Source organism: Lepisosteus platostomus, chromosome 9, assembly GCF_059453375.1.
Source record: "Lepisosteus platostomus isolate fLepPlt1 chromosome 9, fLepPlt1.hap1, whole genome shotgun sequence".
Lineage (NCBI taxonomy): Eukaryota > Metazoa > Chordata > Actinopteri > Semionotiformes > Lepisosteidae > Lepisosteus > Lepisosteus platostomus.
In genome coordinates, this window is record NC_142619.1 from 61,489,370 (window position 1) to 61,506,356 (window position 16,987).

A 16,987-nucleotide genomic window follows, 5' to 3' on the forward strand; every position below is an offset into this window, starting at 1 on the left:
GGAGCCTGTGCCCTCAAACAACAGGCGCAAGGCAGGGTACGCCCTAGGGCCAGTTTTATCAGAAGCCAGTTAGCACACCAGTATGTCTTCGCCCTGTGGGAGGAAACCCGTGCAAACATAGCACATACAGACTCCACACAGACAGCACTTCCGGGACTCGAACCCAGAGCCCCAGAGCTGCGAGGCAGCGACGCCAACCACTGGGCCCCTGTGCTGCCCACACAAATTACATTACTGAAATATTATAATAAATAATAACCCTGACACTCATATAGTGCTATTCTGGACTCCCCTTCACCACCACCAGTGTGCAGCCCCACCCGGATGATATGGCCAACAGTGACCCGGCTCAACTAGATGGAAGTTTCGTTTCGGCTGGGGAGTCTCTCCAGGTGTGAGGGCCCAGAGAAGGGACATGAGGGAGTGGGGGGGGGGTGATGAGATTGGGAGAATGGGCTGGGAGCAGGGAAGAGGGGTTAGGATGGGAAACGGGGTGCCAGGCTCCAAGGGGAAGTGGGGGGAGGCAGCCATCTGTCAGCCAATCGAAAGATGCAGAATTAAATGATTCCACCGCCGGTCTCCCAAGACTTAATCCCACCCCCCGGAATCAGAGGAATAACCTAACAATTCCGGGCTGAAAGAGATCCGATCTGCGCATTCAGAGTTCTCACAGAGGCACCGCCAGCCCGGAGGACTTCATGGGAACGAACGGTACGACACTAACCCGACGACACGAGTGGAAAGTGCATTTGAATCTGAGAACAGGAGGCACGGCTGTACACAAAGGGTTGTGGGTGTCTGGAACAAGCGGCCCGGCGATACCCCGGCTTCTCCGCAGAAGCGACATCAATTAGCCACCAAGTGACCAAACAAGCTCAATAAACTGCATGAGCTGCTCTCGTTTCAAGAGCAGGTCTTGAAAACGACTGTTAAAACCTTTACAAACACCATCACTTGAACACAAAGAAAACACACTGGAGCTTTTTACAGATTTTTATTTTGAATCATATAAATTTCTTTCAGTATACATCATCTTCCTAGCTTAATTACAAGGTACAAATGAATAGCATCTTGTCTAGATCTTTTTACCTCTCCTAGCAGATTAAGGCACTTATCCTTGTATCAGTTTAGCCATTTCGCCAAAATGTGCAAAAACAACTTGTGTTCCTCTGTCTCCGTTCTCATGGGCTGCACATTAGGCTAGTGGTAGATACAGCTCAGAATACAACCTCATACACATCGTTTGCTCTTGGCAGTTTGTGAAACAAAAATGGGCTCCTTTTAGTATTTTTAGCCCAAAGTAATTAATTTAAATATATAATCTTTGTTATGGTTTCTGGCTGTTGGGGGGGTGCGGGGGGAAGCCTTTACACAAATCAAGGCCTTAATGTGTTGCCCCTTAGTGTACTTTTTCAAAATACAGAGGCACTGCAAACAGTACAAAATCGATTTCAAATCAGATGGTCTTTGTTTTTGAGCACATCTGTAAATTTCTTCAGGATGGATACTTTAGCCATACGGCTTTTTCAGAAACAAAGGATCAAGAGTTTAACATTTAATGAGAAATTTAAAATTACGCAGGAATGTCGGCTCTTTCAAGGAAAACCAAACTGCACAGAGACAAATAAGAACTGCAACCACTTCAAATGACATTTAAATACAGTATGATTACAGCCAAACCTACAGTTCAGGAATAAAATCTTCTGACTTTTAAATCAAGAATTCAAAGAAAAAGAACTATGACAGTGAAGCACCAGCTGCTAAATAACAGGTTTAAAAAGCAAAAGCTGTCCCTCAGAGGCTTAAAGTGTGAATACAAAAAAAAAATTCAAATTAATTAACGTGCAGATCATAACTATGAAAGTTTGCTTTTTTGTTTCTAGAGTTGCGCAAATAGGACACTACTTCTACTACTACTGTCTGATCCACCCTATGGAAGCAGAGCCCAGTCTGAATACACACCGGACCTCAGAAACGGCAATTACTACAGGATCTGGTCTCTCCAACACCACCAGGTCCTTGTGCCCGGCTCTGGGTCAGAAATGCCCATTTCCTGGTGTGCCAGGGGCTGTCCCCTCGCACCAGTATGGCACAGGTGCAGCACGGCAGAGCCAGTGGCGCTCAGACACACTCCGGTGCTCTGAACAAGCGGGAACTCCAAACCGGAGTATTTCATTTTCCTCACCCTTTGGCATCAGTCTTATCCCTGTACGTTTTTTACACCCTAGGATATCTGTGATCATTAACAAAGTGGCTTCTTCACCCCCCGGTTGGCATGACCTTGCCAGCAAATCCTTATATGGACCCTGACCCAGGAAACTAACCCCAGACCACATCCTATGCAAAAGATAGTCAATTGAATTTTTAACTCAAAGGACCTGCGTTAAGGTTCGAGCTGCAGGAATTCTAGCTTACTGTAAGTATAAGAAAAAGCTTGCAATCAAAAGCAATATTGTAAGTTGACTTGGAACCTAAAATCCACTGGATTGCATACAAAGAGAGTTGAATTCTGCTTAGAAAGAGTTAGGAAGTGGGAACCTCAATCTTATGACTTTACGGACCATGAGCTGGTGCTCATGACCAGCTGTAGTGTTTCTGTGAATGTGATCTTGTTAACACAAAAAAAAAGTGCTTCCCATCAGTCTTACCTAGTTAATATACCTTGTACAGTACATTACCTATATATATATATGGTCCTTCAATGTTCATGTCCTATTTTTTATGAATAATGAGGCGCATTAACAAATTACAATTTTTCTGATAGTCACAACAACATAAGTTCTTAAGTGCACTTTGATGATAACTTAAAACTACACATATCCTGGCTGGCAAGTCAGCCTGTTCATCTTTGAAAGGCACCAGAGACTTCTTTGAAGGTGCAGAGAAAACTTGCACCACCCTTTTTACTAATTCTACACAGAAGATTAAACCCTCTGCTGTCAAATATTAATGGTAAGGCCATCATAACAGATCCCAGATGTTTTAAAACTTTTTTTTTAGCAATGGCTGAACCCAAACCTTACATGATAACCTTCTCGGTATATTTAAAGAAGCTGTTGACAGTTTCAGTATTCTAGGACTACAGTTTCCAATGTGTGAATACAAAGATTTCAATAACACCTTGTCCCCCTGTTTACACGAAAGACACACATGCACTCATCAAAAAAATAATTGCTGCTTCTCAGAATGCAGCTTCCTTCACAATTGGTATACGAGCACAGACTCCACTGTACACAGATGTAACGCTAGTGTGGCATCACACTGCTCGCTCCGCCGCCCCGTGCTGGAGCACCAGCAGACCGCAGTATCCAACACCCTGCAGCTCACGAGCTGTAGTGGTCCTGTAAGGGAGAACACAGGAGTGAAGATGCCGTACAGACGGAGCCAGGGCCACTGCACAAAGCTCAGGAGTCTCTGAGGCACAACGGGTTAGTGCGTTCTGCTGTTAACTGAGCCCACCTCGCAGGTTAAAAAGCACAGGAGTCTCTGAGGCCGAATTTTATGTTGAAGTGAGATTTATCAAATACATCGATGGCGACTGTCACCATTCCTCAATCTCCGCTCTTCGACAAACGAGCGGTACCTTCATTTACTAAAAAAGGCCATGCACTTATATGCACAAGCTATTAATTCACAGAGTTACAAAACTTGGCACGGTTGTTCCTCAGTGGCTGAAGACCTGCGGATTACGGCTGTTTTCGGGAATTTAAACGTTTATTCAATTCAATTCAATTTTTTTTTTATATAGCACCTTTCACAACAAGGTTGCCCCAAGGCGCTTAACAATACAACTGACGATACCTTTCGTCAATACAGGACAGAAGACGTTTTTAGACCTGTGTAGAGCCAAGCGCCAGAAGCAACAGGAACACGCAGAGACAGGGCAGGAGGCACTGCAGGGACTGATCCCGCAGCCTGCTCATGCCATACAGACCTGAATGGAGGACATGACGCCGTTGGCAAGCACAGACAGCCGTCCCGCCACGGACTTCACCCCCTGCTTGAGGTGAGACATGTCGGGGGCGCTGGGCAGGACATTCGTCAGACTGTACGATCCTGCGAAACGGCACACAGCAGAAACTAGCACCACGTTCCACTCAACAGCGCATCGTCTTCCCCACACCACATCAGAACTAGTTCTCCCCCCCGACAATCATTTATTGGTGAAATAGTTTACAAGTTGAAATACTCATAGAATGTTTAGCTTTTCTTCTTTCATATTTTGTTTTAGTTTACCATAGCCATTCAATAGAACTGTTTGCATTCTGCGATCAAAGATGTGGGGAGTTAAATGTGGAAATACATTAAGTCAAATACATTAAGTCATGTTTTGAAATGAAATATTACTTCATTTCACAAAGCGGAATCGGGTCTTAACAGGGACATGGATTTCATCCAGGTTAACCAGTACAGCTAGTTCTTCGGAAAGCTGTTTGGGATCCGTTTCACTGAGGCTCTGGAAACGGCATCTGACCAACTCTTCATAGTTCAATGGCACTCGAAGTACAACAGAGCACGCAAGCTGTCAAAGTCGCGAATGGACACGGGTTCGAAAACCAGTGCGAAGCTAAACTGCTCAGACAGCCCTGCCTCCACGAGCGTCTGGCTCCCCTGCCCTTCGCCCCCCAGGCCCCTCCTCACCCGTCTGCTTCTTCTGCTCGTCAAACAGGTCCGCCGAGCTGATGGAGGAGCTGCCAGAGAAGTTCTCCAGCCGGCTGCGGGCTTCGTACTGGACACGGGACAAAGCACAGTTGGTACTCATGACGCTCGCAGACAAAATATTACTGCTGGCATCTGGCAGGGGCAGTTCAACCACACACAGTAAAACACAGCGCTGAGAAAACGTCTGTGAACCCCATAGGTAGGTCTAATTTTCATATATTTTAGACCTCCAGTTGGGTCTTCATGAAAGTCGTTATCAAAATTGATCTTAAACACCACGACAAATTTGGATTATTCACCAAAACGATTCAACAGTAAACACTGTTGGGTGAATGAGTACGTGAGTCCTTAGATTCAGTGACAGGTGGAAAGTCCTTCAGCAGCAATGACTTCAGCCACATGTCTCCTGTTCCTCAGTCTCTCTCATTGGTTTCTATAAAGTTTGGCCTGTTCTTCCTTGCAGGACTACTTCATGTTGGTGACAGCTGAAAGTTTCCTTGCATGAGCAGCTCCCTTCAGATCCCCCCACAATATTTCAACATCCAGCTAAGAAAATGCAACATTTCTTCTCCTTCTGTTCTGTTGCAGATATGCTTGTATGTTAAGGATCACCGTCTTGCTTCGTGACCTTTTTTCTCCGCTCGTCTGTTTCAGCGCACGACTGGCTGGCCTGACATTCGCCTCCAGTGCTGATACAACACTGGATTCATGGTGACCAGCCCATGACTCAGGACCAATGATGACAATGATGACAAGCCCTCTTGGCCCAAACCCTGATCCTCCTTCCTCCCAGCTTGACGCTCAGGATAATATTCTCCCTGTAGGAAGTGTTTGATTTTCACCACACAAAAACATCTCTCACTGTGGTAAAAAAGTTCAGCTTTCAACTCTTCTGTCTAGAGAACCTTCTTCCAGCAGTCCCGTGGATGATCCAGGTGCTCTTTGCCAAACATGAGACAAGCAGCAATGATCCTTTCAGGGAGCAAAGGATTCTTCCTGCCCATCTTTCTCATGAAAACCGGTCCCATCAGTCTCTTCCTGAAGGTTGAAGCCCGAATATGGACATTAGCAGCAGTGACAGAGGCCTGCAGATCCTTAGATGTTGCTCTGGGGTTCTCGATGACTTTCTGGATGATTTTCCAGGATGGTACAGGCAGGAAGGCTAGTCCTGGGGAGAGTCACTCTGGCCTTGAATATTGTCCATTGATTGACAGTGGATGCAAGGAGCTGTTAATGTCTAGAAGTGGTTTTGTAACCATCAAATGACAAGCAGCGACTACTCTTTTGGAGGTCCTCTGAAATTACTTTCAATCAAGGCATGTTTCCACTCCCCTGTACAAGTCCAAGACACAATGTTTCGGATCATTATCTCCGTCAGAGATGCCCAAATGCAGTCCTGGTCTATTTGTTACCCACTTATCTAGCCACCCATTTCTAATGACCCCCTTAATTTTATCAAGCAAATTAGGGGCTTACTTATTATTTCCTTTTTTCTACTTCTTGCATCACAAAAACATGGACGTGGCGCTTATGAGACAGGCAGCAGCGTTTAAGGTGTATAAGAAACCCTTGTTTAACTGAAACAGCGATGTTCAGGCTGAGAAACGAATTCCTGTTAGTACACCGGAGGTTCACAAACCTTTTCTCATTGGTGTATTTGAACATTGCGAGCTGTGCTCTGACCAGCTGAGGGGAGTGTGGGTGACAGCGAGGCCACAGTGCAGTTTGCTCCTGAAATAACCACCAGCAGTCGTGCAGCAGGTCCTCCAGAACGGTAAGAGGCCGAACAACAGGGACATCGCTCTCTCAAGACTCACGCGACAGAGCAGGAGCGCCACTGGAAGGAGAAGCGCTCCGATCTCCGGGGATAAAAGGAAACGCGGGACACCTGCCTCGCTGTTGTCTTGCTTCCCGAAGTACATGTCAGAGGAAATGGCTTTGGCATCGCCAAACTTCTTCTGAGCCTCGTCCGTGTGGGCGCCGTGCTCGTACTCGGGTTTCCTTCGATTAGTGGGCCTACAGGAAGCAGACGCCTTTACAGATTAACAGAACAACAACATGCGTGCATACGAGTACCATCGCACGCGGGGGGCAGCCAAGGAGAGCCCCCCCATTACCAAAGGAGGGTTACAGTGAGCATGACCTTCAGGTTTTACACAGCTGTCCTGTCCAGGCAGTGGACAGGGCCCAATAGGGTATCAACTGTTAACTTCGTTCAGTCAGCCTCTGGGAACATCAACACTGAACGAGCGGCTCGCTCCGAGGGCACCCAGCCACCTCCAAGGATGGGAGTACAGGACACAATACGCCCCCAAGTCAGGAAAAACCGGACATGGAAACAGGGATGAGATGGAAGTGTTTCAGACACTGCAATCATCTCATATGAGAGGGGACAGACATCTCAGACTAGAGAGATGTCAAGACCATGAAAGAGCAAGACACCTCCTTCTACAGACTAAGAAACAAGGACCTATCCAGGCAATCCGAGCACTGGCAGAATACAGTACTCATCAGAGAGGGACTTTCAGTCTTACATTATTGGAAATACTGATTTCCTAACTGTGGTATCCACTGGCTAAGGGACATTTAGCCTTGTTCAGTGATGCGATGCTTGAAACGGGGAAATACGCCTGTACCTGTCATTAGACGCCGGCTTCTTTGACGTCAGGAGGATGTCTTGCTCCAGCTTTCTGCTCTCCTTCTTCCACAGCGAGTCACTGCTGTCCTCCCACTGAGAGAAGAACCTGCTGGACGTCTCTGCGGGCTCGTCCGTGTATCTCGAGGGCACTCTGAAGACACCGGTGCACAGAGGTCAGGACAAAGAATATTTTTCTGCCGACACCGTTGCATGAGAAACGTACCTATCAAAAACTGCAGGCGGGCACCGGCCGTTTTACTAATAGCACTTTAAGAATTGCGGAAGGAGACTGCAGCGTGGCTCAATACCACAGACCAGGTCAAAGGATTTTAAGGGCCAACTTCCACAAGAACAGTGACAGACAAGACAAGAGGAGGCCAATCGGCCCATCTAGACATCTATTCTTTAGTGCAAGGAAGTGCCTTCTGTTCTCCTTTTTAATGTCCTTCCAGATGAAAGGGACCCTCCGTACAGCTGTGGCCAGGAGCTCTGCACCAGCCCAGCTCCTTCTGTAGTGCAGGCACTGGCGCAGACCCAAACACCTACACAGTCAAGTCTCAGTGCAACTGGGTGCTGCCTTCTTTTTAAGACTGACTTAAATCACCTTGAACCCTGGCAATCTGACATATATATACAGTTCAAACTATTTCTGTGTATGACCATCACAGCATTCCTTGTACCAGCTCGCAAGTTCACAGACAGACTCGTGCAGCCGAGTGGAAAACCAACTCAAACCGACGGTAAAGGCGTTTGGAAGCCGGTGCTTCTCAAGCAGTCGAGAGGCGAACCCCGGGCCCCGCAGCGACGAGCCCCTGCTCCCTACCTGGTCCTCGAGGAGAACAGGGAGCCCTCCTCCTCGTCCTCGTCCTCCACGTACGCCCTGCGCGCGGGCCGGGGCCCGCCCGGAGCCTCCTGCCGGATGGTGTGCATGTCCGCCAGCACCGAGTGGGACACGCCGCTGCAAGAGAGCAGGCTCGTCACCCCCCTGCCCGCCAGCCCGCCCACCCACCCACCGGGGCGAGGCGCACAGCAGGGGCAGGTCACAGGGGTTTCAACAGGAACCAAAGAGGAGACCGCGTACCTTCCAGTCAGTCCAGCCCACTGAGTGTTTGCGAGATATCGGGTCTCAGACTTACAGCCTGGAGCCTGGGGGCAGGTAACGGGGGGGAAGTGTGAACACATCCACATATAGCCAGCAGCCATGTCATCCCGCAACTCACCACCGGCAGCCCACTAAAGCTGGAGGGGAGACCACCTGAGAAAAACTAAGGCTGCTGATGGAAGTGGTGTTAGTGGGGCCAGCAGGGGGCGCTCACCTTGCGGTCTGTGTGGGTCCTAATGCCCCAGTATAGTGACGGGGACTATACTGATGAGACGTAAAACTGAGATCCTTACTCTCTGTGTTCATTAAAAATCCCAGAATGTTTTTCGAAAAGAGTAGGGGTGTTACCCCAGCGTCCTGGCCAAATTTCCCCCCTGGCCTTTACCAGTCATGGCCTCCTAATAATCCCCATCTCTAGACTGGCTTCATCACTCTGCTCTCCTCCCCACTGGGAGCTGGTGTGTGGGGAGTGTACTGGTGCACTCTGCTCTCCTCCCCACTGAGAGCTGGTGTGTGGGGAGTGGACTGGTGCACTCTGCTCTCCTCCCCACTGAGAGCTGGTGTGTGGGGAGTGGACTGGTGCACTCTGCTCTCCTCCCCACTGAGAGCTGGTGTGTGGGGAGTGGACTGGTGCACTCTGCTCTCCTCCCCACTGAGAGCTGGTGTGTGGGGAGTGGACTGGTGCATCATCCAGGTGGGGCTGAACACTGGTGGTGGTGGAGGCGATCCCCATTACCTTTGAGTGGAGTGTCCAGAAAAGTGCGACGTAAGCGTAAGGAATTATTATGAACACTGAACACCTCCAGCTCCCCATGAGCTCACCTCCTGCTGCCCAGGCCCATGCCCAGCCTCTCCGCTTGCTCCTTCTTCTTGCCCCCCAGGCTCTTGAGCATCTCCTGCTCCTTCTTGGTCTGGACCTGCAGATCCTTGTAGGCCAGCCTCATGGACGACACTCTAGAGACGCAACACAAACAAACGCTTTACAATGCCGAAAAAGCACGTGTGAAACAAAACTGAAGAGAACTGCAAGGCCAAGCGGGAGTCTCGCAAGGGAGGGGAGAGAGGTCAGCTCCAGTCCTCCCTCAGCCTGGTTCTCGCAGTCAGTTCACTGCTTCTCAATCATTAGGGTTTCATAATGTCAGACAACTGAGCTGGTGCAAAGGTAATGCGACAACAGACATCAGAGACATGAACGTTAGAAGCCAGCCAGCGCGGCCTGGAGGAAAAGCCGGCCTGTCTGTCTGTCTGTCCGTCCGTCACGGCTCCACTCACATGGGCTCGTCCTGCTCGGCGGCCTTCTTCACCCCCACGTCCTCCTGCTCTCGGATCTTGTCCACCGCCTGGGCCCGCCGCTCGCTCTCGGTGAAGCTCTGCACGCTCACTTTCTGCGCCCCCAGCCCGCCCTTCCTGGAGCCGAGCTAGGAAAGCAAACAGAGCCCCCCGAAACCAGCTGAGCACCGCCAGACGCACGCCGGAGCGGCCGTCTGGAGCCGTGCGGCACAAACCCTGAACCACGGAGCCCGACCTGCAGCTGCACTGCCGACTCCTCGTAAGGGAAAGCACACGATCTCATTCATCTCATCGTTCCCCTTTCCCGTGTCTCTTAAATACACGCGCTCAGTTCCCGCGGGTCATGTGACGCAGTGTGGCACACATACCGTTTTCTTGGAGGGGGCGGCCTTCTTCTTGAGGAGCGAGGAGCTCTCTGCAGGGGGGGAGAGAGAGCGTCAGTCCGGGGCACACGGGGACACAGGGAGAGCCGCACACACAGCGGGGAGATGCAAATAGCTCTGAAGAGCTGCCAAAAAAGCAAGCCTTTGCCTCTTCTCATTTTTCCTTAAATCGGCTCACTAGGCGGGATGCACACAGACTCTTCTACTCCCTAATGCACCTCCAACGGGCCCTGCACTGCGTCCCGCCCTCTGTCGGAGCCTGGCTCCACACAGGCCCCTCGTGCCATCATCTGTTGGAAGCAGGCGCATTTTACAGCGCTGCGTTTTGCTGTGGGACAGCAGCCCCCATCCCTACCATATCTCACAGGTAACCTCAATGCCCAGGAGCCTGACCTGCCTTTTCCTGGTCTTCGAGGGAACGGTTCTCCTAGCTCCCTCCGAATGTGAACACTTACTCTAGGTCACAATGTGCGTTCTACTGAGATAGCTTGCACTTCTCAGTTCCTTGAAAATGTTTTTTTTTTGCATACTCTAACTGAAAAGGCAAGAACTATAAAACTGACAAACATAAGCAAAAATTATCCTTTATTTTAAAAAAAAAACGGTGCCTTGTGCGTTAGTCAATGCAAAATAACTGAGGTAGGCAAAGCGCTCGCCCCAGGGCAGGGCCATCCACTCAGGGGGACAAGCAGCAGAGGTTAGTTCCACACCAGTGCAGCACACCTGCAGCCCCGGAGAGCTCAGCCCTTCGGCGGCAGCTGAACCGGACAGGCCAGGCCTCAGCTGTCAACCCAGCTGGACTCTGACCCTCCAGGACTGGAGGTGGGAGCTGTGTTTTACAAGAACTACCAGTCTACCTTTGCTATGCGCGAGTCCTGTGGATGTTGGGTCAGCTAAAATGAGGAAAGATAAGTCTCAGTCAGACAAATAAGCACTAGACTGGTATTAGTTCAACTTTCAGGACAGAATATGGCAGATTTGTCTTTTCAGCCCCACATGAACCCATGTTATTTAGACATCAAACTCACACACACTATCGCACTACACACAGGCAAACTGCACACAACAATGGACTGAAGACGTTAGTAAGCAAGGACAACAGGAGTGCTTATTCTGTCTTAGGTTACCTAATGCAGCCTTGGGAGACATGCTGAGCAGATCCACGCTAGGGCCCTGCTCCGGCTCGCCTGCAAAACATTTCAGCAGGCTCAAGTCAGAAACATTCCCGGCGCCGCCAGGAAACACCCCAAACTATCCCGAAGCGCCTCTGAGCCACAGCGCTGGGGGAGCAGCGTGCAGGACCTCCTTCCCCCCTGCGGCCGAGCGCAGCTCTTGTCTTCACCACCTCCAAAAGGGATCACAGGTTTAACACAGCAGCATTTTCAGCCTTAATGAACAATGACCACAAGAGCTCTAACAGGGGGGCGATCACTCCTACGGCCAGCTGATAGGCTGTGCCTGACAGCTTGCAGGGCCGCAAATCTCCCAGGACCCGGTGCCTGCGTGCAGGCCCTAAGCAGAAGGCGGCCGAGGAGCTCACCCTCTGCTGCACCCCGGACGGCCAGGGAGAGGTCCTCTTCTAACGCGGGATCTGTTTGCTCCAGTCTGTCATCTGTCGTGATCTATACGTATGGGAGGGGGGGGAAAAAAAACCTTAGTGGGGAAAGCAGCTCGAGTCAGACGTCATTAAATCATGAACCGCACCCCCTGAATGAGAACTGCCAGCCGAGGGCTGGGGAGGGCCCCTACCTGCGTGTGCACTGCGAAGAAGTCTTCCTGCTTGCTGTGCGGGGACGTAGGGGACAGGGGCACGTGATCCCCGCAGTCCAGCCAGAGCTGCAAAGGAACAGACACGTCAGCCCGCGTCCCTGGCCAGGCTGCGGCTCACGGGACGCCCGAGGAACGGGACCCGAGATCAACCCCCGCCCCGGGGATGGAGGCGATCGGCCCAACGGGACCGTCATGACTGCGAGGATCTGCGCAGAGACTGACGCAGCCGGAGCAGCCCCAGTCAGGGCTGCCGCCCGGCCCGGAGCACACGCCTACCTGAGTGCCATGCTGCCGGGTCGCCTGGGAGGCCAGCGTCCTGATCTTCTCCCGGTACAGCTGGGCGCCGCGGCTGTTGTACTTGGCGTTGGCGGCGCTGGTCGTGCAGCCGTGCTGGTGGAAAAAAGCCGTCTAGCGGGGAAGAAAGCAGAAAAAAATAAGCGAAATGGACCCTAGCCCCCTCTCACACCCTGAAAACACAAAGTGCAGGAGGGGACAGGAACGAACGAGTCTTCTTCCACTCTCGCAGCACAGAGCACATTACTGTCTTCCTGTCTCGACCTCAGTCCAGCAGGAGACTGCAGACCAGAACTGCTCTGTGACTTGGAGCACACACATCTGGACTCAGCCGTTATAGCCAGAGGGCAAGAGGACACACATTTGCCGTACGACCCTCTGCCAGGTGGTCACTCGCTGGCAGGCCACGGCAGCTCAGCAGGTGTGAGCCTGGCCAGTACCTGAGGGGAGACTGGGGGGTTGCTGGGCTGCTGCTGGAAGAGGTGTTAGCGGGGCCAGTATTTTACTCATTAGTTGGATTCAAATACTCACCGCATTGGCATTCCCGCCAACCTGCATGCACCGCAGCTGGAACCAGGACCAGTTGGAATCGAGCTCCGTGGACCTGAAAGACAGCACCGCCGCGTTCAAAAACCAGGCTTTTAAAGGGGAATGATTCCGGCTTACAGCTGGAATCTTGCAGATACAGCATCTCGGTTTTATGACACCCTATCTATACGGCCCTCCTTCAGGGCTTGTTAAATACATAAAACAATGCAAAGCTCACCAGTAAGAATGGACCCCAGGGAGCCAAGCCCCTAACAAACACAGAGCCTTCTTCAACTGCCCTCGTGGAGGTGAATAAAGTATTCTGAACTTCACTGAATTCTTACACCACCACCAGTTCGTATGGCTGAATAACTTTAGATCCCCAAAAGGTCACTTCATTTTCAATCCATCGTCCTTTTAATAGTTTGGGAGTAAAAAAAAAACTCAAATTGGCTAAACAGAAAGCCTGCAACGACGCTTCTAAATGCAAATGGAGGCTCTATCTCTGACCCTTCAAACCCATGTGCAAACACGCACCAGCGCAGAGGCCCCACCTGATGAAGGACAGGTGCACCCCCAGCGAGCGATGCGTCCCGGAGCAGTCGATGCACAGGAAGACCCCGTGCGTGATGCTGGCCCAGCTGGGGTTCTTGGCTCCGCAGTCGAAGCATGACTGGCAGGAAGAGAAGGCACACGGTTATCTGGGGCGCACGGACCTCGTGAGCCGGCTGCTGGCCTTGCAGAAAATCCCCCCGCTCTCTCTCTCCCGGACCAGAATCAGCCACCGCTGGCTCCAGCGGACCAACCACGTCACAGAACAACGACAGACCGCAGTCTCGCGAGCGAGGCAGGTCGAGGCGCAAAGCGTCTACATCCTCCACCAGGGCGGATAAAGAGCCTGGTCTGTGCGGGACAGAGCACAGGAGAGCCCCTGGGCCTGCACACCAGCCACTAGGACACCAGCACTCAGGGGCGTCAGGCAGCAGCCAGAACAGGTTTTGGAGACGTGGCAAGTGCGAGAGAGAGGTGAACAGCATTCTCTTTTTGTAATATGGGAAACACGGACAGGAACTCACTAGGAAGTTCAAGAGTCGGGCACTGTGAAAAAAGGCAGGAAGTCAGCCTGCAAACATGACTTTGTATTATAATTTGTACAGCAGCAAGTGTGACAATTAAAAAAAACAAAAATCTCAACTTGGTCAGCGAGAGCAAGGTCACGCTGTCTGTATGAAGCGCATGACAAGTATGTGCACTGTCCCAAAGTTATTTAGAAGCCTTTTTTTCCGTAATGCTTTTAAAGAGTGTTCCATCTCCATCAGTCACACCAGGTGAGGTTGGCACTGGTCATGCTTTTCAGTAGAAGACATCCACAATGACTCTAACATGGCTGCCAGAATTTAACCAAGATAAACCAAGATAACGGCTAACAAAATGTCACTTCCTCTTACTACGTTCAGAATTTTTTTTGCATCTTGAAGCATTTGTATTTGGCTGGATTGATAGTGAGGCACTGGGAAATTCTGCAGTCGGCTTTCTGCGTCTGCAGAACATCAGCTATAAAGGTGCCAGCAGAAATGTGCCAGGAAGCTTATTAAAATGGCCCAAGAAGGAGAGAGGTCACCTTCAGCCTCTGTTCTGAGCTCCGGCTTCTACATTCTAGTTAAATAATGACAGCTCTTCAACAACAGAGACAATTTACTCTTAAAATATTTTTTATTTTAGGGTGGTGCATCCTTAACCAGTATTACTGTGCTTCTCGTTACCATAGTTTTAATTTTATTGTGAAACTCAGAATTAGACCTGTGGTTTCCTTTTGCATCCACACCCAATGGAGCGCGTGGATAGGTCAGTCACTCCGAACAAGGTCTGTCTGGACATGAAGAATAAGGGTCATGCTAAGCAAAGCTTAATAACACCATACTCAGCAGCAAGAATTCTCCATAGCATGTTAATATTCTCTCACCTAAACAAGGTTCTAGTCGGTCACAGTGCTACCAGATCTCTGGAGCTGGGCCAGGCTGGGCCTGCTCAGTCCTGGGGTGGGAGATGTCTAAGGAACACTAGGTTGTTGCTGTAACTGGTGCTGGTGGACCAGTAAGTAGTGTTCTTATCTCTGGGCCAGATTTACAGACCAGTGCACCACTATTGGAACCAGGCACACTGCTATAAAACAGGGGTCATCAATTCTGGTCCTGGAGACCCAGAAGGTATCTGTTCAACGCAAGATCCCACTTACAAAAACCAAACTCTTCACTGACTTCACAAAAGGCTTAATTGGAAATACACAGCTTTTAACATGACGGAGGCTGCCTGTTATCTACTATATTTCACAAGCAAAAGAAAATGCCAAACAATAAAGCCTGCCAGTATTCCAATCAAGCGACCCCTTAGTTCAGTTAAGGCTGCCTGGAGGTCATGCTGGCCAGCTGGAATGAAGACCAGCAGGTGCAGGCCCAGATACCGTCCTTCAGATGAGTCTAAACCGATGTCCACCCTGCTGTCCTGGATTAATTACACACTGGGCTTGACCATCCTGGACCCTTTGATGAAAAGTCGCTATAAAGATAGCGGGCATGTTCTATATACGAGCGAACCAGATTAACGAGAGGCGCGAGGTTTATAAAGCGACACAGAGCACCGAGCAACAGTTTTTGTTTCAAAACAAATGAGCAACCCCCCTATCTGTTCAGGATAACGTGACAACGACGTGGTGCCTCCGTATCCAGCGTGTCCGTGTCCAGTCTAAAGGGCGCCTGGGGCCCGCCTCACGGCAGCGGTCCGGTTTCAGCTCTCCGTCCACAGCCAGGGGCGACTAAACCGATCTGATCCGGAGAGAAACCGCTCTCCGCCCGCTGCCCCCCTGTCTGGGGAACTGCGCCATCGTGCGACCCCCACGTCCACGCCGCTCCGGATTCGCTCCGGGTCCCGGGACCTGCTGGCCCGCTCGGGTCAGGCGCTGGCCGAACCCAGCTGCTGGGCAGCTCCGGGGCGATGCGCAGCCACCTGTGCGTCCACGTCACGCAAGGACACCTGGTTCACCACCCCCACCACCACGGGCACGGAACTCGCGTGGGGTCCGGCCCGCTGACGGCACCACCCCCACCCGGGGGCCGAACCCCGGCCGGGCCCGTTTCCAGGTCCAGACCAGCGGCCGCTTCGGCACATTCACAAAACCCACCGGCGTGCTGCGAGCAGGTCCCCCGGCTGTCCTGGACCCCCGCGGTCGGTCGCAGAGCTACCCAAACACTGGCAGAGCCTCGGCTCCTAACTGCGACGTGTCAAACCCACTGGGCTCCTGCGCAGACTTCCTGCTCTGTAACCCCTCCGTGAACTAACAGCTTTCTTCGAGAAAAAAAGAGTAATACGCGAGCAATCGCCGGACCCACCTCCCCTGAGCTGTTACCTTGTTCGTGGGGACGGAGCGAAGCCTCTTGAAGATCGTGGAAATCTCCTGCTTGCTCGGGTCAGACATCTTCCTACCTGTGGCCGACACTGGAAAATCTCCACCAGCTCAGCTGGCAAACAACGGCAGCGCCACATCAACCCTCCACGTCACAGCAGGGGGGCAGTTTCCTCCGCCCCCCATTGGCCGAGCCGGCCGTGACGGCGCACACGGGCGGTTCTGGGAGTTGGAGTTCGTACAACGGGAGGGAACTACAAAGAGCCTTGATCCCAGGAGCTTATTCTGCTGTTTCTTGGAAGAAGCAAGGGAATCAATTTTGACAATATGTCTGGACCACAACAAACCCTTTTGTGTAATATGAGTAACAAGAACAGCCTGAGCTTTAAATGCACTTTCACACAGTTTCAAAACTTTCATACTGTAGGTGAAATAATAATAATAATAATAATAATAATAATAATAATAATAATAATAATAATAATAATAATTGCTTACACTTATATAGCGCTTTTCTGGACACTCCACTCAAAGCGCTTTACAGGTAATGGGGACTCCCCTCCACCACCACCAATGTGCAGCATCCACCTAAATTGCTGAATAATTAAAATTATTTTAATTACCAAGAAAATAATTCAATTCTTGGTACTTGGTAAAAGCACATCTAGCAGTTAAAGCTGTGTTGGTTTTTTTGAGAAGACTTTGCACAGTGACTTTGCACACTGGGTTTGTACACTGTAAGATTTTACTCGTTCTCCTTTCCAAACTTGCTCAGTCTCTGTCCAATTGGTTGCAGATGATTATTTTTTGTATTAGGCATGGTGACATTTTATTGAACAGGTATCCATCAATCGCCAGCAGCCATATCAGCCTGCAGCTCACCACTGGCAACCCACTGAAGCCCAGCAGGTGTGAGTCTG

General features: G+C 50.7%; 1 protein-coding gene across 2 annotated transcripts; it reads right to left on the minus strand.

Annotated features, from left to right (window-relative positions):
* Positions 1-979: 979 nt before the first annotated feature.
* Positions 980-16,230, minus strand: arfgap3 (ARF GTPase activating protein 3). Of its 2 annotated transcripts, XM_088646023.1 has the most exons (17): positions 16,071-16,230; positions 13,222-13,340; positions 12,671-12,743; positions 12,122-12,253; positions 11,825-11,911; positions 11,616-11,697; positions 11,203-11,262; positions 10,933-10,968; positions 10,061-10,107; positions 9,675-9,820; positions 9,225-9,356; positions 8,124-8,258; positions 7,299-7,451; positions 6,555-6,678; positions 4,642-4,729; positions 3,935-4,056; positions 980-3,341 (listed from the first exon to the last, which is right to left on the minus strand). In XM_088646023.1, exons 1-17 carry the CDS (start codon positions 16,137-16,139, stop codon positions 3,324-3,326), a joined length of 1,623 nt encoding a protein of 540 aa, XP_088502149.1. In that variant the 5' UTR covers positions 16,140-16,230; the 3' UTR covers positions 980-3,323. The 2 variants fall into 2 exon arrangements, with proteins under 2 accessions (XP_088502149.1, XP_088502150.1); XM_088646024.1 differs by lacking the exon at positions 10,933-10,968.
* Between the last annotated feature and the right edge of the window lie 757 nt (positions 16,231-16,987).